We start from the raw sequence: 22,964 nt of genomic DNA on the forward strand, positions 1-22,964 counted from the left end.
AGCTGATAACTCCTTTACATTACATCTTAAATAGAATAGATCTTTGTCACCATAAAGCTTTAAGCAGATCCACTGGAATTATTCAGCAGAAGAGGACAACATTATGCAGCAGGTTTGCCAAAATTATGCAGCAAGAAAAGGTAATTATGCGGCACAATGCGCCACATTTTGTGGCTAGCATTACTTCATTATTTTGTCATTCTAACTCACGGTAACACTGTCAGGGGAAATATTTCACCTCATTAGTACCAGTTTAGCACCCAAATACAGCAGTAAGCAAGTACAAGATTACCTGTTAATCTTTGCAAAGGGCCTTCCACTGCTCCGGAACACTTTGTCATGCTTTAAGTAACTTTTGTTCCGTTTGAACTAGAATCAAGTTTTTTTTTGTTGAAATCTGCAGATTATGTAGCAAATGTGGTAAACTGATAATTATGTGGCAAACGCTGCTGACCTCATAATTCCTTGGTTTTTTTTACTTTCTGCACTATCACCACACACTTTGATTTCAGCCAGAGGCATCTCAAAGTCAGTATTACCCATACAGGGGCAGTTTTTTGTGAAAGCTGAGTCTATGTGGTGGCAGGTAGAAGGCCAGCAGGGTTGCATTCAGATGCAGAGCCCTAATCCTCTCGATCCTTGAGGCCTCACATTAATGGTCTAGGAGACAGAGGAAAGGAGCGAGATTCATAGATATTGTCAAAGAGAAGGACCAGAATAGGAAGCACTGTATGTTATGTTATGTTAACCCATCTTATATAGCGCAACAGCTGCCCAGGCAAAGAGGTGTCCCAGCGCTGCGAGCAGCAAGACACAAGGAAAAAGACCTAAGCCTTGGGGTAGAGATAGGTTTTGATAGCCTTCCGAAACATCAGATAGTTGTCCAAGCAGCGAATCAGGGAAGAAAGGGAGTACCAAAGTTTAGCCGCTAGGCTAAGGAACGGCCATCCACCAGCACGTACACGTTTCACCCGAGGGACGGTGACCATGCCTTGCCCCGTAGAGCGCAAAGGGTGCGAGGGGTATAAGGCACTACCAAATTGGCTACGATACCTGGGGAGGAGGACTTCAGAATTTTAAAGGCCAATCAGAAGGCCTTCAACTCAATATGCCTGGCCATAGGTAGCCAGTGTAGTCGTCGAATGGCGCCAGTTGTAGGGCAGCTTCTGGGGAGCCCGAGCAGGGCTCTGGCTGCCGCATTTTGGACTCTCTGCAGACGTGTGATCTCAGCCTTATTAGTCCCCAAGTAGAGAGAACTGGCATAGTCCAGCCTTGACAAGGTAGCCGCTTGGACAATCGTTTGTCGAGTGGACGGGTCGAAAAACCCCAGCAGGAGTTTCAGACCCCGAAGTATGCCAAAGCAGGTACCAGCCACTTTCTTGGTATGATCATCAAAACTGAGGGTGGAATCTATCCACACCCCCAAATTTTTTACCACCAACTTAGTGGTGGGTGGGCACCCAAGACTATCCGCCACCAGTACTCACTCCAGAGCTCGGAGTCTCTCCCTACCAGTAACACCTCAGAGTTATTGCCCTTGAGCTGGAGGCAGTTGGTGGTCATCCACTCCGGAACTGCTGCCAAACTGTAGGCAGACTCATTTTTATGTTTACAAATGGCCAGAGACCGCTACTTTAGAGAGATAAACTAAAGAAGGGGACAATATAAGTGTTTTTTTTTTTTTTTTAAATGGGCATTCATTAGTGAAGCTGGTACTGCTGCCAAGTGTGTAATTGGCCACTGCTGGTTATCATAAAGGAGCAGATGCAGCAGGACTGGGGCCCAGGGATTTGGGGGGGCCCACTGCATCACAATTATGACTGGCTAACTTTAAAAAAAAAAGGGGCACCAGAACTCATTATCCTTTAAAGCATTAGGACAGAGGTGATGATCCATCATGGCGGGGAAGAGGTAAAAGATGCAGGGGAGATAACCTGCTACACAGGACTGCAGTTATCATTAGTGCAGCATGTATAGTTGCATTTGGGGTCAAAGAGTGTGAGGGGCTCACAACACCCCAATTATGGGAAGCAGTTTGTTTGGGATATCTGTTTTTGTTTGATGCATTTGCTGTTTTATAAGTCTCATATTTGGTGCAGTTCATAAGCTATTGAAGAAGTATTCCTGAAATCATGTCATAAGCCCCGCTCCCTGCATGCAGCCATGTACCTCCTGCTCCCCCAATCCTTGCCATAAAGTTTTGTAGGGGTGCCCGACCTAAAAATATTTTGCTGGGGGGGGGCTCAGAGTAAAAAAAGTTTGAAGACCTCTGACCTAGACTGTGATGAGGAAGTGGGGCATAGCATCCTGTTGAGACGTGACAAAGCCATCAGACCTCCAAAATGCCTTAATTTTTAGGTCTTGCCTGAGCCAGCGCATGCGCTGCAAGACATTTAGTTAGGGTTTCTAAAAGTGCAGCCACACGACCTAGCGCTTGCGTTCATGCACGCGTGCACATGCGCAGCCGCCAGCTTTCAGCACCCGAGGCGCCATCTGGAGCGTGATTACTTTCACTTTTGCCGCTGCTGCGCATGCACCACTCGCGTGTTTGCTGTCGCTAGCGCGCGTGCGCACCACTGCTTTAACTTTTGCTGTCTTGTTAAATCCTGGTTTCTTATTCCATTAACACTTGGTTATTTAGGCACCTTCACACCGTAGGCCCAAAGGCATATATCGATCTACAAGTCATTAATCATAAAACCAACTATTTCATCACACCAACAACGAGCTTCTTGCCTGGGGCATTGTAGATGAATAATTATAAAAGGAAAACGTATTTGTTAACTGCCTGTTTAGTATTATATGAGTAACCTTGTTAACAGCTGAACGTATGTATTCTGACCATGTGCCTATGTCGGGACTGTTAGTGTCAATTGCTCCTTTATCTAACAGCCCAAAGACATAATTCACTCTCTTCAGAAACCCATGCACCCAAAAAACAGTACCACTATTAAATAACTCTTCACTCAGCAGCTAAGCTACAAAGGAACTATCACACATGCTGCTGACAGAAATCCGTCTCTCAATCAAGTGCAACCTTATAATCTAGGCCAGCTACTTATTTCTTTCATACAGCACATTCAAATAACTAAAAAAAGAATGAGGATTAGCGGCTATTCAGAAAACCTCAATAAACGTGAAAAAACAACTCTCTTTACATCATAGGTAGATGAGTACCATAGGTTTGCAAGGAGCTCAAGCCCTAATGCCACACAAAACTACAGTATCTGCTACTCTCACACCCCTTAAAAGTCCTTCCAATGTCTTATCACAGTTTAATTTGTTTCTAACCCTATAACAAGATAAGTGCTGAAATAAGCACTCTTACTTGCACATAGACATCCACATGGAAGTAAATCAAAGCGTTCGAACCACGTAAGTAAACAGAAGCCATGGAAAACCCCTCACACAAAACAGTACTACACCCACTAGATATCATTATCTGGAAATGTTCAATCGTTAGCTCAGTCAACATAATTGGTAAGAGAGATCACATGCTCATTTCCTGCACAGTCTCACGCAAATCACCCACAAAAATGAAACCCTATAGCACTTTGAAACGAAATAGAGTGAAGTGAAGATAACAGTAGAAAATATGGCATCATTATTATTGCAAGAGACATTATTCTTGAACCCAGGGATAAAACTGCCCCAATATAATGATGTAAGCTAACACACCCCACACCACAACTTAAAACCAAGCAAATAATCCCCCCTTCACTGCAGTTTAGTGCAAACTGACCTTGTGCACACTCGAGGCACATACACCTGGTTTTGCAGCCAGTAGATTCTATTCTTGCCAAAGTTATAAAAATGTAACTAACACTATGTCCCTACTCATACCAATCTATAGCAACCAGACAAGTCTGCTCCTTGAAAGACGAGCTGTGTCTCACCTGGAAAAACGTACGGGACATTGTGGACAACTTTTTCCAACCAAAACCTCCAAAAATACATCGAGCATAATGCATTGACAATGCAGAACAAGCATTGGCATAGCCAATAGGTCTCATCTTTGGGACTTTATAACTGTTTAGCTATCCAGCACAATATCCTTGGTGCAACAGAATCAAGTGTTGCATGGCTAAACACTTGTAAGGTCCCAAAGGCGAGACCTATTGGCTATGCCAATGCTTGTTTATTTTAGAGAGAGTTAAACGCTAGCCGCATAGGCCACGTTGCAAATACAGCATTATTCCAACTAAGCACTCCCTGATAGTGTTCCGTCTGCCATACTGGGTGTGATAGGGCACTAAAATGCAACTAAAATCAACTTTGATGGTTATGAACTAAATAGCACCTCTTATTGCCTCCTACAGATAATATCAAATGTACAACGTACTATATAAATATAATTATTTTATTAATAAGTAAGTTAACCTATTTGTTTCATAACAATGATTATAGAATTAATAAGTTAACCTGACGACTACACCACGTACGAAATTCAGAAACTACTGTTCCCGTGCAGAACTTCCAATCAGCAGATGTGTGTGCTGTAGTAAAAGAGAAGCCAAACCGAACTTGCCGGATTGTACAGAACTGTAACTGAGTCACGGAAGCAGCGACGTGGAGCCGGGTAAAGCTCGGTGTACCCTAGATTTGCATGGCCGCGCCCCTTCATTAGCATTAAAGACGCCGCGCGTTCCTTCCGCTTCTGCGCGGTGGCGCCTGGAATCCCTGTCTGTCAAGGCGCCCCATCTGGCACAGCGGTGGCCGCAATGATCAAGAAGTTCGACAAGAAGGATGAAGAGTCCGGTAGGGGTGGGGAGCACAACGCCGGGCTGGAGGGAGGGGAGAGAGACCATCAGGGAGAAACATTATGGGATGAAGACCGGAGAGGCCTGCTCAGGGCCCTGAAGCCTCGGTCTTGCGTAATTTTTTTACCGGCACATGAGGTGCTTGGACCGGCCAGGGCTATAGAGATAAGCTGCTGAAAGCAAAAGTATTAGCTTCTGGATTGTAGAGGGGAAATGGAATAGGGGACAACAGACTCTTAGGCTGCTAAGGCGTTAATGGAGGAGGGGTCGACTGGTGTAATGGTGGATTATGGAGGGCGATGTTAAGAACATGTTACATTTATTTGCAGTCTAGTAATGTGATGCTGAAAACGTACAAATGTCTACGTTTTTTGGCGTAGTACTAAAGTCTCTAAGACTGTTCAAAGGTGGTAGTTGTCATTCAGTGAGTGTAAGTCACTCCCTGGACAATGTTGTAGGTAAAGAGCATTGTTTGGACTTTCATGAAGGTCGACTCATCGCACTTTTCTTGTTTGCTTTTTTGTTGACCGTGCTGCCCAGCATCTTGCCGATGCTGTACAACATCACCGAAATGCATTGCAAAGCCAGTAGATCTAAGTACGGGTCTCATTGCCTTTGCCAATGCTTGTTAGACCCGTTTGCTGAAGATGCCCAAAGCAAGTGCATTTAAATGTGGTCGTTATCTCAATTGGTTCTTTTTTTCCTCTCTGTTTTCCCCTGCAATTACCATTATGTTAGAGGCAAGAGACCACCGTGTTATTTATTAGTGAATGCATTTAATATATAATGGTAGAATTAACTATTTTGAGTTTTCGGGCCAATGTACGTAATATTAAGCGAGGAGCTAATGACCTTCTTGCCTTTCCGCTGCATAGTATGCACAGACCTGATTTTACTTATGTGTGGTATCTTGTCAGTAAGGTCTTGGCATGGTGATCCTTTTGTTGGGGTTGGGGGGGGGGGGGCTTGTGGAGTAGTGGGTTACAGTGGCTCCACAACTGTAAAGCTGAATACAATCTTGTCCAGGTGAATCTGGATACTCTGAAATCGCTAGGCGAGGAGAATCTCAATTATGCTAAATTCTGTTTACAGTTAAGATTTGTAGGTTCACATCAAGAATCGGTGTATGTTGATACTTGTAAATACTAGTGTATGTATGGCAGAGGAATGAAAAAAATGTTTTCCCTTCACGTAGTACGGAATCCACTCTTCTTTCGATCACCAAGACACTCTACACGTCTAGGATCAGGGTAGCTCTTCTGCCCTGATCCTGCTTGATTTGAGCCTTGCATTTGATACGGAGTCTCATAAAATTATTCTTCAGCGCCTACAAAACATTGGCAATGGAGGGTCTGCTCGTGCCTGGTTTGACTCTTTGCAATCGGGGTGCTCATTCCAAGTCATCTCTCTACCTCACGGCTCTCATCCTACACTATGGTGTATGTTGTATATTTATACTTCAGTCAATATGGCTACTTGGTGTCAGTAGTCCTTTCTTAGTGTTCCTATCTTTCCAACCTCCCATAGTACCTAAGAGTGTTCTAGCCTGTATGTGAATATTCCACTTCACATACAGGCTAGAACACTCTTAGGTACTATGGGAGGTTGGAAAGATGGGAACACTAAGAAAGGACTACTGACACCAAGTAGCCATATTGACTAAAGTATACATATACAACAGTGTACCTCCGGGCTCATCGCTGAGTCTGACTCTATTTAATTTATATGTTCAACCGGTGGCTCAGGTAATCAAATCCCTGGGACTCACGCCAGTGTTGTATGCAGACGACACCCAGCTTCACTCTCTAAAGATACCACACAGGATAGGGCCATTTTTCAAAAAAGAATTCTTGTGGTGGTATAATAAATGTCTCTGCCTGAAAGCTAACAAAACTGAAATTATGCTATTGGGCAAATATGTTCAGTCCTGGGGCGACCACTGGTGGCCTTCTTCCCTTGTTACCCCTCACCCACTAAACCCAAGTCCTCTGTAAAAAAAAAAAAAAAAAAAACTTGGGCGTCCGGATGGACAACTCTTTGGTGTTTAAGACCCAAGCTAAAATTGTATCTTTCTTTGTGCTCCTGAGAAGCTTTAAGTCCATCTTAGGCTTCTTTGAGTTCTCCACAAACCATAATTCAGGCGGTAATTCTGTCCCCCTTGGATTATTGTAATGTCCTGTATTTGGCAGCCAACATGTCAGTCATCAGAAGACTGCAGTTGACCCAATATCCCGCTGCCATACTGCTTTTTTCACTCTCCAAATTTTCATCCGTATCTGGCCTTCTGTCTCAGCTGCATTGGCTACCTGTGGATAAATGCATCCACTTCAAGACTCTGTGCCTCGCTCATAAGACCGTGTACTCCCAAGGGGCCCCCATCCTGTCCGATCTTATCTTTCCTCACTGGCCTTCTTGTCTTCTAAATTGGCTGACCTCCATTTAGCCATTGTTCCTCGAGTTAGAAGAGCAAGAGTGGGTGGGAGGACCTTCTGTGCCTTGGCCCAATCTCTTTGGAATTCTCTCACTCTCTCTCACCCAGAGCCACCTCCTTTTCAGAAAATCTCTCGAGCTGGCTTTTCTCTATCTAGCCCTTTATTTCTCATTTCCATTTAGGCAGTTGCAGTGTGTATGTTGTCGGGGTCTAGCACTAGGAAGCCATGATCAGGACAGCTATGTGCTTTATAAACCCTTTAACATAACCTCCAGCAGGAATATATGCTCGAACCTGCAGCCCAAAGCACTGAATGGATTTATACCAAACTTGGCATAAATGTAAAAGTTTACTCCGAAAGCATGCTTTTGTTGGTTTTGTGTAAATCCAGTTTGCAGTATTTGAGACGTAAGCTTTTTAAAAAGTTGCATAGCAGGCTCTAGAACAGGCTTCTTCGAGTAGCTCATGAGCTACTGCTTTCTCTCCAGCTACCATATTATATTTATTTTTATTATATTTGATTTTAATAAAGCCAAAACGCTTTACATGTTATGTGATTACGTTTACTAAAGGTATATGACGAGTTTCATGAGTAAAGTTAAATAAACAATACAGCATCAAGTGGTTATAAAGTCTCAAAAGTATATCGCAAGGACACATTGAGGAATGGCATCGGAGACAAAATAGGAGACTGAAAGAGTCATGTGACAGCCTTGAAGGAGCTAAACAATGGGGTAATATAGAACAGTGTGCGTGAGTTGAAACAGTTGAAGGTCCAATTTGAAGGAAGGAAAAGAGGGGTTGCAGCGGAGATCCTTAGGGAGTAAGTTCCAGATCTTAGGAGCATTTCCTGACAAGGAGCGCACCTGGGATGATTTCTTCTTCAGGTTAGGAGGAATGAGAAGAAAAGCATTTGAGCTTCTCAGCGTCCGGACTCTTCCTGCTCTTGGAATTTTAGTTTCCAAGTATTTGAGTTTTTTTGTCTGATGTGCTTTGTGGGTGATACAGGCTATCTTGAAGATGCATCTTTCTTTGATGGGAAGCCAGTTAAGACTCTTGAGGGCAAAAGAGAGCTGATCAAATCTTTTAATTCCTTTGAGGAGCCTTGCAGCTGCATTGAGAACTTCTTTAAGGGGTGCAGGGTGATATGTTGGAATTCTTGTGAGGAGGGCATTGCTGTAGTCCAGTTTTGAGATGACAAGTGATTGCATTGCCACCTTAAGATTGCTTGGTGGAATACACTTTTATGTTTCTTGACTTGTCAGAGCGCTCCTGTGGCTGAATTGTTGATGTGCTCTTTCATCAACATGTTTTTAGGTCTCGTGGCGATTACAGCGCGAAGCGCTGTCTCGCCAGAGATCTATTGTTAGCGACTCTACTTTCCAGGAGACAGCGCCTGGCCGCGCGCATTTCCTCTCCGAGAGGGCGATCGGAGCAGGCCACCACGCGCACGCGAATGCGCTCGCTGTGGCCAACTGCTGTCTCCTGGGAAGCTCCAACACCACACACACATGCGCATACACAGAGACACACACGAGCGCACATGCACGCACGCACCCATACATACAGAGAACCCACGCCCGCCGTCGCATACACACACACACGCGCGCACACACACACGCGTGCACCGAGACACCCCCCCCCCCTTCCCCACAAGTAAGGCCCACTTACCGTCACTTCGGCTGCCACCGCGGGGCTCTCCCTCGGGCATGGGAGCCCCGCGTCACCAGCACTGCTTCTCTTCGTGGCACTCCGTGGGCGCGGGCTTCTGAAGACGGAAGTCCCGCCCCACGGAAGGTTTCGGTTTCGTTCACGTCTGAATTGCTGGGGGCGTGTGGTGAGTACCCTTCATTTAGAACCTGCCCTTCGCCAGGGATATCGTTGCTCTTATCAAAGCTTGTTAGTTTGAGCTACAGCCTTTGTTATGCTGTTTTTCCATAAGCCCGCCCTCATTATCTGGTAATGACAGTGACTGCCTTTACAGCCAGGTCTTATGCTCCATGTCAATGTCTCTACTTCTGAATCCCATTGGCATTCTACGTTTAATTTTGGGTTTAACCCAGTCATTGTCCTCGCATCCCTTTATCCCCACGCTCCAGTATCAGTCCATAATACCAGTGCCCAATGTCATTGTCCCCATGAATATGCCTGTTTTGCTGTGCCTTGTGCTTGTTTTACTGTGTTGTCTTGCCGGTGTTGTAATGCCAGTGTCCCTCTGACATTGCCGCCTTGGCAGTGGGAGCGTCCCTATTCCAGTGTATTGTGTTCATTGCACCAAGTCACAGAAGTGTCTCCTAGTTAATGCCAATGTCACATCCTCAGCATCCATATGACGTGACACAATGCACATGCTGCCAAATCAGTGCTGATGTGCCCATGTCTTCATGTACATGTCACCTAGTCAGTCACTTTTTCATGCTCATTGACCTGTCTTACCTCCCCATGCCAAGTCCCCCCTGCCAGCTTCCCTGTGTCAGTCTGTCCCCGTTAGTGGCCATTGCAAGTCTCCACATGTCTGTGCTCTTTAGTCAGTGTTCAAGGTCAGTTTATCAGTGACTGTCCGCGTGCCAGTGTCTCAGGATACTAGGCAGGACAGAATGTAACACGTCGCCACCCACAACTTGATCTGGCAGCTGTGAGGGACTCTGCAGCAACCATGATGAGCAGGGAGGGAGGGGCGTAAAGTTGGGGACACTGCAACGAGATGGTTCTACACTGTACCGCACACGCACACACACACACAAACACGCACACACATGCGCTCTCTCTTTAAATATGACATTTCATACCTGGGGAGACTTTGCATTGAACCAGAGGAGATGTTTGCGTTGAACAGCAGTAACCAGTTGATGGAAATGAACTCACCTAGCTATTTGGATTGAGGGATAACATCAAGGTTAATCATTCATTAAAGGCCTACCAAACAAGTATCCTAGGAACACATTTATTCACACACTCACCTTCCTTAAGTTTTATCGATCCATTAGTCTTCATTGATCAGTCTATTATCAATAGTAATTCTTCTTCAAGTTTTAATTTTCTTTCACTCTAGAACTTTAGAAAAAGTAAAAAAATTGCATTAGTGGTATGATCAGTTGTTTCTCGGAACTGAATAGATGATTGTTCAGAATGCCGACGCAACTGTATACAATATCGTTGAGCAAACGTTCTGGATTTCATTCATCCAAGACTAAAAATTCAAGGATTTTTGCATTCAAGACTAGAAGCTCTTTCTGTGCACCTCTTTGTCATAGGTACCTCTGCTGTCACATGTGTCCTACTTCAGATTCCTCGCTCCTGAGCCAATTCAAAGTTTGCTAAACATTTTATGCAACGCATTGTCATACACAATGCCAATAGCTCAAACTTTAATGCTGCGAAACCTATTGCATTGTAAATGCTTGTTATCTAGTGTGATGCCCAAGGACGTACGAAGTTGGAAAGAGAGCAGTTAAGCGCGTCAACATTCTTGATCCATTTTTGGATAGGTAAAGTTTTGTTTCTGGGGGAGAAGAGCAGCAGTCTGTCTTTTTGGAGTTCACTTTAGGGTGGTTGTTTTTCTATCCATGCTTGTATCATAATTAGTGTGGTGTTCAGTTGTTTGATGTCACAGGGTGATTTTATTTTGTAGTAGTTGTGTGTAGTCGACATATAGGGGATATTTGACCCCGCTTAGTTCAGAATGGTAGTGAGGGGTTCCAAGCAGAGATGAAAAAGTACTAAGCAGAGGGTTGAGCTTTGAGGTACGCCTTGTGTAACTGGAGCAGGTTTATAGAGACAGCTGTTGATTTTTATTTGCTGACAGCGATGTTGCCGAAACGACGGGAACCATTTCAGGACGGTGTCATTGATGCCAGTGGTTTTTTTTGAGAGTCCCAATTAAAGCTCTCAGTAGCTCTCGTGTGAGCAGACCAGCCTACTAAATTAAAAGCTTTTGCTTGGTTGAAATAATACATGTTTACCAAAATTGAAAAGTGTGTATTCATAAGCTGATATTTTGATATAAATTGCTGAATTTCCAAAATATATTTTTAACGCTGATATTTAAGTGATAAATCATGTGGCATTGGAGAGACTTTTTACAAATGGTATTACTTTGCTTCCAGATGCATTGCAGCTATGGTTGTGATGTATTACCTATGGAGAGGCATTCTATTTAGACAAAGACTTTTTTACATCCCTGATGGCGCATGACTAAAAGTCCTGCTCAGCAGGTGTTGGATGGATACAGCTGGCTGGTAGCAGGGCGGCATACAGCAAGGGTTGAAAATCCAGTACATCATTAAAAAAATATGACTTTAATTGAAACGAACAATTACAAATTGGGCCAAACATGAAAGATCTCTGCATTCACTGGTTATGTTTAGCAATGTACACCACATGCAGTAACTTGCACCTCCTATCATGTTCAAAATACCAACTGAATGGGGTACATTTTGATGTAATGATTCATTAAAAAGACTCTGAACTACGACGGTTTTTAATATAATGGACTTGTAATACAATGAATGATAACAGCAGTGGCTTGATAATGATGCGGTTTTGGTGTCACACATTCAGAGAAAAGAGAGAGGCTACAGGGCATTCTGGGATATGTAGTACAGGATGGGAAGTGGGAAGTGATATGGTCCTTCATTTATGTTTACTTCAGAAAACTATTACACAGGCACACACAGCTGGAAATAATTACTGGGAGATAGTGTATAAGAAGGGCAGGAACACACAGAAACGGTTTTCACAAAGGATTGAAGAACGTCCAGTAAGTTAGAAATATGGAGATGTGGTACTAGCACCCTTGATGCAGTTTGAAATGGACACGGAAATATAGACATGCCATGGTAAGCGCATGGTTATTATTATTATTAGCGTCTAAGTTGAGTTTTAAACAAAGCATAATTATCTCTGTTACTGAAAGGGGATGGCTGGTATTTCTGTTTCTTAACAAACGTAACTATCCTTGCTACTTTAGAGGGGACGGCCGTATTTAGACCTGTTGGACCAAGATTGGTAATGATGATGTAAGAGGGTAGGGAAAGCACAGATTGCAGCAAGCAGTGTAGTAACCTTTTTGAGCTTGACACGCAATGTTTAGATTTGAATAGGAATTCGTGTATATAAATTGTTTAGCCATTGTTTTTTATATTTATATTTGAAATCACGGAATGTCATTCAGGATGGTTAATGTAAACATGCAATTATGTTTGTACTTATAGATGCCCCTGACGAAGGGAAAATGTTCCCGAAATGCATTGGGATGTGGAAAATAAAGCATGGCATGTGAAACCCACTGACGGCTCCTGCGCCTGTTTGAATGTTGAACAGAAATTGAGTAAAATGAATCGAAAAAATAGACAAGTATAATGGATAAATAAGCAACGAATAGAAAAAGGAGTAAATTATAGAAATATACAAATAAATTTGATTTATTTGATTCAAATGGTGTTTGGCTGTGCAGCTTGATGGAATCAAGGTTGGTTCCTTTCGTGGACTCAAAATACCAATTTGCCTCTTTCAATAAAAGCAGTTTTGAAAAAAAAAAAATACCAATTTGCCAATAGTACCGAAGTAAAAAAAAAAAAAAAGTTATCTAGAGACTGACATGGTAAGGTAGGCAGTGTAAGTTAAGGGATTGTATTGTCTGCCTTGCTAATCATAAATTGGTAATAAAAAAAAAGGGAGATAAAAGACACCCATTCACTTTTAATTATATCTCCAAAATAGCTGAATGAAAACTGTCAATTAAACGGGAATAAAATTTGGTGGACTTTTGTTCAGTGGTTTCAGAGATAAGAGCAGAGAAAATGTCCTAATGGAAAGCTCATGTTATTTGCAAATACCACACGTTTTGATCCCCCTGTGTCACTTTTGATCTGTTTGAGAAAACTTTTCCAAATTTGTCATGTTCAAAGATTGCATACTGAGTGAACACAGAGTTTACCCTGAAGTTTAGTGGAAATTGCAGAAATAACTGGAATGTTATTAAGTGTAACAAGTGCTGTCCAAGCCAATAGGTCTCACCTATATGAGCGGTATTGCCTTTGCCAATTTCTTTTAGCCATGTTTTACAGCAGTGTGGCTGCTGTGCAGCATAACTAACAGTTAGTGGGGTGGCATAGATGAAAGTGGTGGTGTGGAGTGGCGTCAGAGTGGTGTAGAGAACGGTGGTGTGGCATAGAGTGCCGTGGTGTGGCGTAGAGTGCCGTGGAGTGGCAGAGTTGGTTGGAGTAGAATGTCGTAGAGTGGCATTGTATGGAGCAGAGCAGAGTAGAGTAGAGTGGTGTAGAGTGCTAAAGATGTGGGTGTAAGTAATTAGAGCAACATTAGAGGCGGCAGAAAGGGTAAACATAAACAAAAATCCGTACACCGGTATTAAAAATAAGAAAGCACATTGCATGTCCAGGAATAATACCAAAACGCTTGTTATTTAAAAAAAAAATAATGCGTGCTGCAAAAAAAACGATGAAGAAACATGTACTTAGTCCATACTCCATGGATAAGCTAACATAAGGAAGAGAAGTCCATGGGAGCTATGCAATTGAAAGTTTGCAAATGAGAGTTCAACGAAATCAACTAATGGTATGCTGTGGGCGGGTTGCAAGCCCACCAAAATTGTAATTAATACGTCTCTTATCACCGCTCATGCTCTGTGTGGATGAGACCTAAAAATGGGATTTCCTTTACAAAGAGGTGCCAATCTGAACTAGAAATGCTACAACCCCACTGTATACAGAGGTGAATATTACAGAGTTGTTAATAGTGACTCTGTGGTCACATGTAAATTAGATTTTGTATTAGAAGTGGCCTTGTTGATTTACTTGTAACTGTGGTGACTTTTGAATAATCTATGCAGAATTTGTCATTTGAATAATTGTGTCCAGTTTAGTTTCTTCATATCAAATTTCATGCAGGTTGGGCAAGGTGCTGGCAAAGGTAGTTAGATGAACTAAAAGTAGTGTTTCTTAATTTAAGTTGGTGACTTTTTCTTCTCTGCTACAGCAGAAACTACTGAATACGTATTGTATATCAATGCAGTAAAAGATTAGATCCCCTTTATGTTGTCAGATGTTTGAGATGCAGTTGCAGCACTGTGTTGTAGTACGCTTTAATTGTGAATGACCTTACTACCCATAAATGAAAAGCGATAGTTCTAGTACTTGCAAACAATTCCATTGTAGTGGAATATATTGTTGCCAGGTAAGAGTGATGTCGTTTTTTGCGTCCGTGATTACTGCAAAGTGTGCCTGTAGTGCTCCCAGGCTTGGAAGACATTAACTGGTCTCTGTTTTCTTCGTACACCGATCTTCTGACTTTGGGAAGTTTACATTAACTGGACACACAGTTTCTGAAGAACAGTCCTTAGTCCTCCTACTTCTTCGATTTTGTTTATGCTCCCTGTTTTGGATGGTGAATTTGAGGTGAATGGACTTCTGTTGAATTGATTTGTGGCCTGTTTTTGCTGGAAACTTAGCTGCATAGCTTTTAATGCACTTAGTAGCCCATTGTTGCGCTTAAAGCCAGACACTAGAGCAGACTGTAGGCTTGTCTGCCCAACTGTTTACTTCAATCAATCAAACATTTATTAACGGCGGCAAATCACCCGCGAGGGTCTCGAGGCGCTGGAGAAATTGGTTGCTGTGCTGTTGCTCTTTGGAACATCCAGGTTTTGAGTCCTTTCCTGAACTGCTGGAGCAATGGTACGATCCTGAGGTGCAGGGGAAGCTTGTTCCATGCCTTCGGCTTGCAAGGTGTTAGAAGGAGCGGTCTCCGTTGTTGGTTATGGGGTATCTAGGGAAATCGGCAAAGGATGCAGATCGAAGGTGTCCGGTCTGGTTGGGGGAAGCCTCTTGCTCTGTAAATCGGTTCCACCGCCTGTCACGCACCATTCTATATTAGAGATCCAAGAGCTCATTGTTAAAATCTGTGCACACCCCCAGTATCTTAACCTTGCTAGTTGCTCCTTGCGACTGCCAACTCTGTGTTGCACAGCAGGAATGTGTACTTGTCCGGGTTTACCGCTCCTCAGATAACCTGGAGGATAAGCCTAGGGATAAGCTTCAGAGCCTCTCCTACCACCTCTGAGAGTCTACAGCTGTACCCCAGTCTAGAAGATTTTCTGTCTTGGACACTCCCAGAGCGTGAGCTCCCAGGTTTTACTCGGCTGACTACATCCCCGCAGGCAGCAGCCTGCGTTGCTCATCCCCATTGTGTGGAGCTTTGTACGTGTGAAATATGCCCAGTGCAGCAATTTCAGCTGTATTCGCTGAAACCTCACCTGGAGGGCAACCTCTCTGGGATATTTACAGCCCACCCCTCCTCCTCCTCCAATCTACCCAGGTCACCCTCCCATTTCTCCCGTAGCTTGTGAAGCAGGACCTAACTATTGGTAAGGATTGTTGAGTACAGCTGAGATATAGTGCGTCTATGTAATGGAGCACCCAGCACCCGATATTTCAGTGTGCTCTAAATCCTGACCAAAGGGCTTCCGTTGGCGCAGGATAGGCCTAATCTCCAAGTACTGCTGGAATTGTCCACCCGGCATTTATTTATTTATTTATTTATTTTGAACATTTTATAGAGCGTGGACAAGACCCTTGCGGGTATCAGAGCGATTTACAATAAATGAGTTTAGTTATATCATACATTAACAGATATGCACGACCATAATACATAGCATTATTCATGAAGACAAAAAAGTAAAGCAACATGATGCAGGAATGGCCTGGAGAGTCATAGTAGAATAATGAGGATAAAAAAGTCAAAATATATAGCAAATCGTTGAGTATGCAAACAGCAAAGCAGTAAGGTGCAGAGCAAGGGCGGGCTGGGACTACGTTTAGGTGAATTTTGCCATAAGGATTCCTTTTACTTCCAACTTGAAGGATGAGGTGGAGGGGTTAAGTCTTATTTCCGGAGGAAGGGCATTCCATATCCTGGGTGCCATTCCTGAGAATGCTAGTTTGTACGTTTTTTTCTTGTTGAATTGTTGTGGCTTCAAAAGGAGGTTTTCCGCACTACTTGTGGATCTTTTCCCACCGGATATTGTGAGTTTTTGTGTGCGATAGCTGGGAGCATTGTGATGTAATGCCTTGTGTGTCATGCAAGCTATTTTCAGGTGAATTGTGGCTTCAAATAGCAGCCAGTTTAGAGATTTTAGATCAGGGGAGATGTGAGACCTTCTTTTCGAGCCTGTGATTTATTTATTTATTTATTTATTTATTTATTTATTTTATGCGATTTTTAGAGCGCGCAAATGCCCGTGAGGGTGTCTCGGCGCTAGTACTACTGAACTCACTCTAGAGGCAGGAAATAGTTTAGGATGAAAACAGCCAGGTTTTAAGGTTCTTTCTGAAGTGTAGTAGTGAAGGGGCAGTTTTAATGTGAGATGGTAATGTGTTCCACAGTTTGGCAGTTCCTATGAAAAAACATCTGTCTCCCCAGTTGGTCCTCCTTGTCCGTGGAACCCTCAGTAAATGTGCAGAGGATGATCGCAAGGTTCTTGCATGCTCCACGGGACAGAGAGCTGTTTTTAGAAACTGCGGGCCGGGGCAATTAATAGCTTTATAGGCTATGCATAACGCCTTAAATTTGATTCGACTCCGTATGGGGAGCCAATGTAGCTTTCTGATATAGGGGGAAGTGGGAGTGAATTTGGGAATAGCCAAAAGGATCCTGGCTGCGGCATTTTGTACCGTCTGTAGTTTTTGAAGGACCTTTTCTTGGGCATTTAGAAGGAGGGCATGAGTCTCACTGCTGCGTTGGTGGCGGCTCTTAGGGGAGCTGTAGTGGCTTTGGGGAGACCGCAAAGTGAGACACTTCCATAGTCCAGCCGCGGTAGAACTAGGGCTTGAACTGCCATCTTGAAGTCATTGGGAGGTAGGAAGGGTTTCAAATTCCTTAGTGTATTAAACTGAAAGTTTGCTCCCTTCGTTGCATTGTTAATGTGTTTCTGCATATTGAGGTTGCAGTCCAGAGTTATACCCAATGATTTAGCTGAATTCACAATGGTTGGTTGCACGTTGAGTGCTGTAAGTTGTTTGATCCAATTGTGCATTATCGGGACTTTGGCTGGTGGGGCAATAAGAAGGAATTCAGTTTTCAAAGCATTTAATTTGAGGTGATTTTCTGCCAGCCATGTTTGGGTGGACTTAAGAGTAGAGTTAAGCAGATTAATGTCATCAAGGGTGTTGATCTTGAGGTACAGTTGGGTATCGTCAGCGTACATGTGAAATTGCAGGTTGGACGCTTGTAGCAGATCATTGAGTGGTTCCATGAATAAGTTAGAGTGTAGGGGAAAGCGAGGAGCCTTAGGGACTCCTAGCGTCACTGGAACGGATTTGGACAGGGTGTTGTTGACTTTTAATTTTTGATTCCGGTTTTGCAGAAAAGAGGTAAACTAGTTGAGCACTGATCCTGATAGACCCATTCTGTGCTTCAACAGATCAATCAAGTTCTCTTGTTTGACCGTATCGAACGCTGAGGAGAGGTAGGATCAGAAGGCATGCTTCGTTTTGATCAAGTATTTGAAGTGCATCATCAATGTGTGTCATGGCTGATTCCGTGCTGTGGTTTGCACGGAAGCCAGATTGGTGTTTGTTGAGAACGTTGAAGTGAACAATATGATTTGTCAGTTGATGGTGAACACATTTTTCCAGAAGCTTGGCCAGGGTGGGAATATTGGAGATAGGGCGATAGTTATTTTGGTCAGTGGTGTCAGCTGTGGGTTTCTTGAGGATGGGAGAAACCTACCCCACCTTTAGGGAGTCAGGGGTGCAACCTTGTAGAAGTGAGCTGTTTATGATTTTGGTCCAGAGAGGTAGTAGCAAAGAGGTAAGATCTTTAACCGCATTTGCGGGTAGAGGGTCACTAAGGTGATTGGAAGGCTTCAGGGCATTGAGAAATTTGCCTATAGCGTCTTCAGAATAGGTGTAAAAAGATGACTATGCCTCGTGTTTTTTTTTTTAGAGCAAACTTAGATGGTATTTGTTGTGTTGAGATTGTGGGTAGAGAAGTTTTGGTGAGCGGGCAGGAGAGCGAGTTTAGATCATTGATGAGATCTTTCTTGATGTTCTCAGTCTTTGTATTAAAGTAGTTAGAAAAGTCTGCACATATGGGTTGAGGTTGAGTTAGATCTTGTGGGCGTTGAGGTTGGTCCTTAGATTGAGTTTTGATTAATTCAAAACGTTTTTTGGGACGCTTTCTTGCCTGGTCAAGTTGTTGGCTGAAGAAGACTGTCTTGATGCGCTTGACTTTTCGATAGTAGGAATTTCTCTTTCTTTTCAGGGTCATGAGGAGCTTGGCGGATGGTACCGATCTCCAGTTGCGTTCAGCAGTTTGTAGTAAATGTCCTCTCCACTGTTCTTCACTAGATAGACTGTACTATGTCATCTGTGACATCATAGAATTCCTGGGTGACTCTCTGGCTCACAGTGTCTCTCTCTAGCTGACTGTGGCAGTTGGTTAACTCAGGCTGAGCTGCTAACAGCTGGCTCCTGGTGGGGTTTTACTTCTATACTTATCTTGGAAGGAACTTACAATAAAGGATCTTGAAAAACACAGTGGACTGTACATCTTTCTACTCTACAATTTGGCGACTATTTTAACTGGATGAACCTAGGCGTAAATTAAGGACAAAGGCCAACTAAGGAATTAAGCAACTTTAAGAAAAGGAATTTTTGACATCAAGAACTAGTAAAACTTCAAACTGATACTTAAGGTAATGCCCAGCTGACCCCACCAGTGTCCTGTTCGACCTGGACAGCCTGCACCCTGGGTGTGTGTTTTTTTTTTTACTTTGATGTCTGCTGTCAACCTTCGTGAGATTTGTTCTGCTACTTCAGCAAGTTGTCTGGACTGACTGTCTACAAATCTGAAAATTTTTATGTGCAGAAAACAGTTTGGCAGCGTTTTCCTCTGTGGAAAAAAACAACAGTGACATTGACATTTTGTCCTTCAGTTCTGCCAGTGTGTTTGCCAGTGAGCCCGTTGTTGTCCTGCTACTGTCTACAACGTTGGAACAAACTCAAGAGTGTCTGGAGAAGCGGCGATTTTGTTGAGCTAATGCGCTTATGTGTTAAGCATTACTCTGTGACTGGGAGTACTTTGGCAGCCGTCGCTGTGTTTTTTCGTGTCAAGAGTGACATTTTCGGTAAGCTGATACACTTGTTTCCTAAAGCGGGTGCCAAAGTTGTCTTTTATCGGTTGGTGAGGCATTTTTCTTTGCTCTTGGGGACACTTAAGATGTTGCCTCTGCTCTACGGCGGTTTAACCGCTGGCTTTCAAACAGGCCGCGAGCACACACCGCGCGCATGCAGTCAACACGCGCAACCTTACCGGTGTTGTGATCCGTGCAATCCATTTTCAGTGACGTCTGCCTTTTCCGCGAGCCCATTTCTGCGGTGGACGTTTTGGTGCAGGCTTCAGCCGTGAGCCACCCGGCGCCGCGTCGAATGCCGTGCCTCCATTTTGTTTTTCTCTGATCTACTCCTCGGATTGCCGATCACGATCATTGTACTCCGTGTGGCAAAGAGTTTTCGCAAAACGTAGTGTTTTGTTTTGCCTCCCGAACTGTAAGAACTTTTGCCTGCATGGTCAGTGCCACGTTTTCTTCAAGATGCTGTGAGTTTGGGCAACACATGGAACACGAGATGTTTTGGATGGACAAGAAGCGTATCACCACAACTTTTGTCTTCACTTCGTATATTGCATTTCAGTCTGCCTCACGCTTTACTTTTGTTGCAAGATTCAGCCCTGACTTCAAGGAGCTGTGTGCGGTGAACCCGGGTGAGAGACCGCTCACCGGAGCTAAAGTCTTTTGTTTCTTTATTTATTCCTCGAAATGCTTAGCTTCTCAGTGCATGTTGTGGGGTGGGCGCATTTTGAGCACAGTCTCTTGTTTTGGTTACGCTACCATTGGCAGGTTGTTGAGGTGTTTCCTAGAGTAAAATCTTTTACACCCTACGCTGTACCCTTCTTTGGTGAAGTTGTGTGCTTGTGGGTAGTCTATGTTAATTTTTGTTTCCTAGTGTGATATCAAACCTTATGGTGTACCCTGCGTTGGTGATGTTGTAGTTTTGGGTTTCAAGGGAGAGTGACGTATTTTGTTTTGTACTCTTGTTTGGTGACGTTGTAGTGTTTGTGGGTAGTCAATGCCCCATTCATGTTCTCAGGGTTGGTTCCCTGCGGTGTACCCTACATAGGGGAGGTTGTGTGTGTGTGGGTAGTCAATGCCCATTTCTTTTTTTTTTTTTTTTTTGGGTTAAAAACTTTTATTGAGCAACAAAAGCATATGTACAGAAATGGGCCTACAACCGCACGGGCTGGCCGCTAAGATCGGAGCATATCACGGTATAAAACAGTGGTCGCCACTTTGGCGGTCAGGCACAATCCGGATACAAAATGTCGCCCACAATAAGGAACAGGATAAGACATTTTTCTTATTTTAAAGCACACCAAAAACAACAAACAACAAGGCGAAGGATAATACACAGAGAGTCAGCCCTGGAGGGGGGGGGGAAACTTCACTAAGCAGGAATACAAAGTCACAATCAGTATGCTAAGTCAAGGCGGGAGGGACAGCGGGGAGGTCAATCAGACCAAAGGACAGTATACGAAAGTTGAGGAACGCCAACCTAGGGCGACAAGGGAATATCAGGGGCCTCCACCAGGGGCGGAGCACAAATATATCAAACCAAGGGACAGTATACGAAAGTTCAGGAACGCCAACCTAGGGTGACAAGGGAACGTCAGGGGCCACCACAGGGGAGGAGCACAAATATCCCCACGATAGGCATTCCACTGACACCAGATCTTCGTCCATGCCCTAGGTCTGCCCCTGGCTGTGTAGACAGTTTTTTCGCGGAACATAGACCAATCCATGTTTTCTTCCCATACGGAGACAGTGGGGGGCCTGTGCGAGCCCCAAAGTTGCGCTATGTCTCGCTTCGCAACCATATACCCCAGGGTCGCCCACCTGGTTTGGGCCACCGAACAATCTGTAGGTTCCCAAACATTCAACAAACATCTCCTCGCCTCCGGCACCAGGGCAATTCCAGTCACAGCAGCCATCACCGCAAGTACCCCCGTCCAATAGGCAGCCACCCTCGGACACTCCCAAAGAATGTGAAGAAACGTGGCACTCATCCCACACCCACGCTTGCAGAGGCCATCCTGGGAAAAACCCATCACAACCAGACGAGGACCAGTAACATACACCCGGTGGAGGATCTTGAGCTGAACCAGACGGAGACGGGCCGGAATGGCGACCTCTTTCGGAGAAGACAGCGCCAATTGCCAATCCTCGTCATCCAATTCCAGCCCGTCGCCGACCCATGCCTCCCGAAGTCGAACGAGCAAGTCCGTACGATTGTGAATAAGCTTCTTATAAATCAAAGAGATAGTGCTATCAGGGATATGACCATCCAGGATACGATCTTCGAGGGGGGAGGACTCGGGGACCGCTGTACCAGAAGTCAGAACCGAAGTGAGGGCATGACGGACCTGCAAATATCTAAAAAATTCCCTATCACTCAAGTCATACTCATTCCGAAGGGCCTCGAAGGACTTCACCGTTCCATTCGCAAACACGTCACCCACTCTACAGATCCCAATCATGTCCCAGCGGTCAAACCCCTTCGTTGTCCAAAGACATCCCAAAAGCTCAGACGCGAAAAGCGGAGCCGCCAACGTCACACGTTCATCCCACCCTAAGCTCACATTCGCAGCGCGCCACACACGAACCGCGATCCTAGTCGGTCCCGTAAGGTGGCGCCCAGCCGACCTAGAGTAAAGCGCTCTATTAAAGTCACCACCCGGTAGCTGGAGTCTGTCCATTTCAAAGGCCGGAGCCGGACCCGGGGAATACATCGAATGATTAATGGCAGACAGTTGCGTAGCCCAATAATATCTTCTAATATCAGGAAGTGCTATGCCCCCGTCATACCAAGGGATGGTGAGCTTTGCAAGTGCAATACGTGGGCGCCCGTCCCAAATCAGTTGCCTTTGCAAACTCTCGACCTCTCTAAAATAAGTAGCGGGGATATCGTCATAGCTATTCTGGAGCGCATAAAGGAATCGCGGCAAGGACATCATCTTGAAAAGGGCGGCCCTGCCCAGCGGCGACAAGGGTAATTTACGCCAGCGAGCCACGTCCAGCCTCAATCTATGAAGCGGGGGAAGGAGATTACGTTCAAATCGGAGCGACGAATCCAAGGTAATAAAAACCCCCAAGTACTTGAAGCCGGACTGAACAACCTGGATGGGAAATCTATCCGGCAACGGAGGCAGATCGCCCGAAATCGCGTAGACGCAGGATTTAGCCCAGTTTATAACCAAACCAGAATTCTTACCAAACGAGGCGAGAACGTCAAACAGAACATTCAAAGATTTACGCGGGGAAGTAAGATAAAGAAGAATGTCGTCCGCATAAAGCGAAACACGGTCCTCAAAATCCGGGGACCAACGTATACCCCTGAGAGAAGGTTCCCAGCGAAGCCACGCAGCCAGCGGCTCCAACGCGAGAGCAAAAAGTAGTGGAGACAAGGGGCACCCCTGTCTGGTCCCCCTACCAAGGGGAAAGGGAGCCGACACTCGACCGTTAACCACGACTTGTGCCAAGGGGTCGGTATACAGCAGCTTCACCCACCCGATGAACCCCGGGCCAAAACCAAACTTCTCAAGAGCCGCCCAAAGGTAGGGCCATTCTATCGTGTCGAAGGCCATCGAGGCATCCAACGAAGCCAAAATGGCCGGCTCCGTCAGAAGCCCTGCCCTCGCGA

At 44.6% G+C, this 22,964-nt stretch overlaps 1 protein-coding gene across 2 annotated transcripts in view; it reads left to right on the forward strand.

The window, feature by feature from the left end:
* Positions 1 to 4,628: 4,628 nt before the first annotated feature.
* COPG2 (coat protein complex I subunit gamma 2) overlaps positions 4,629 to 22,964 on the forward strand; it is a 408,642-nt gene continuing 390,306 nt past the window's right edge. Inside the window, exon 1 of one of the 2 annotated variants that reach the window (XM_078677502.1) lies at positions 4,629 to 4,758. In XM_078677502.1, the coding sequence (XP_078533628.1) occupies positions 4,722 to 4,758 (37 nt within the window). In that variant the 5' untranslated portion in view covers positions 4,629 to 4,721. The remainder of the gene's footprint in view (positions 4,759 to 22,964) is intronic. The other variant, XM_078677504.1, reaches the window with a different exon arrangement.

The sequence above is a fragment of the Lissotriton helveticus genome, chromosome 1_1 (assembly GCF_964261635.1).
Source record: "Lissotriton helveticus chromosome 1_1, aLisHel1.1, whole genome shotgun sequence".
Lineage (NCBI taxonomy): Eukaryota > Metazoa > Chordata > Amphibia > Caudata > Salamandridae > Lissotriton > Lissotriton helveticus.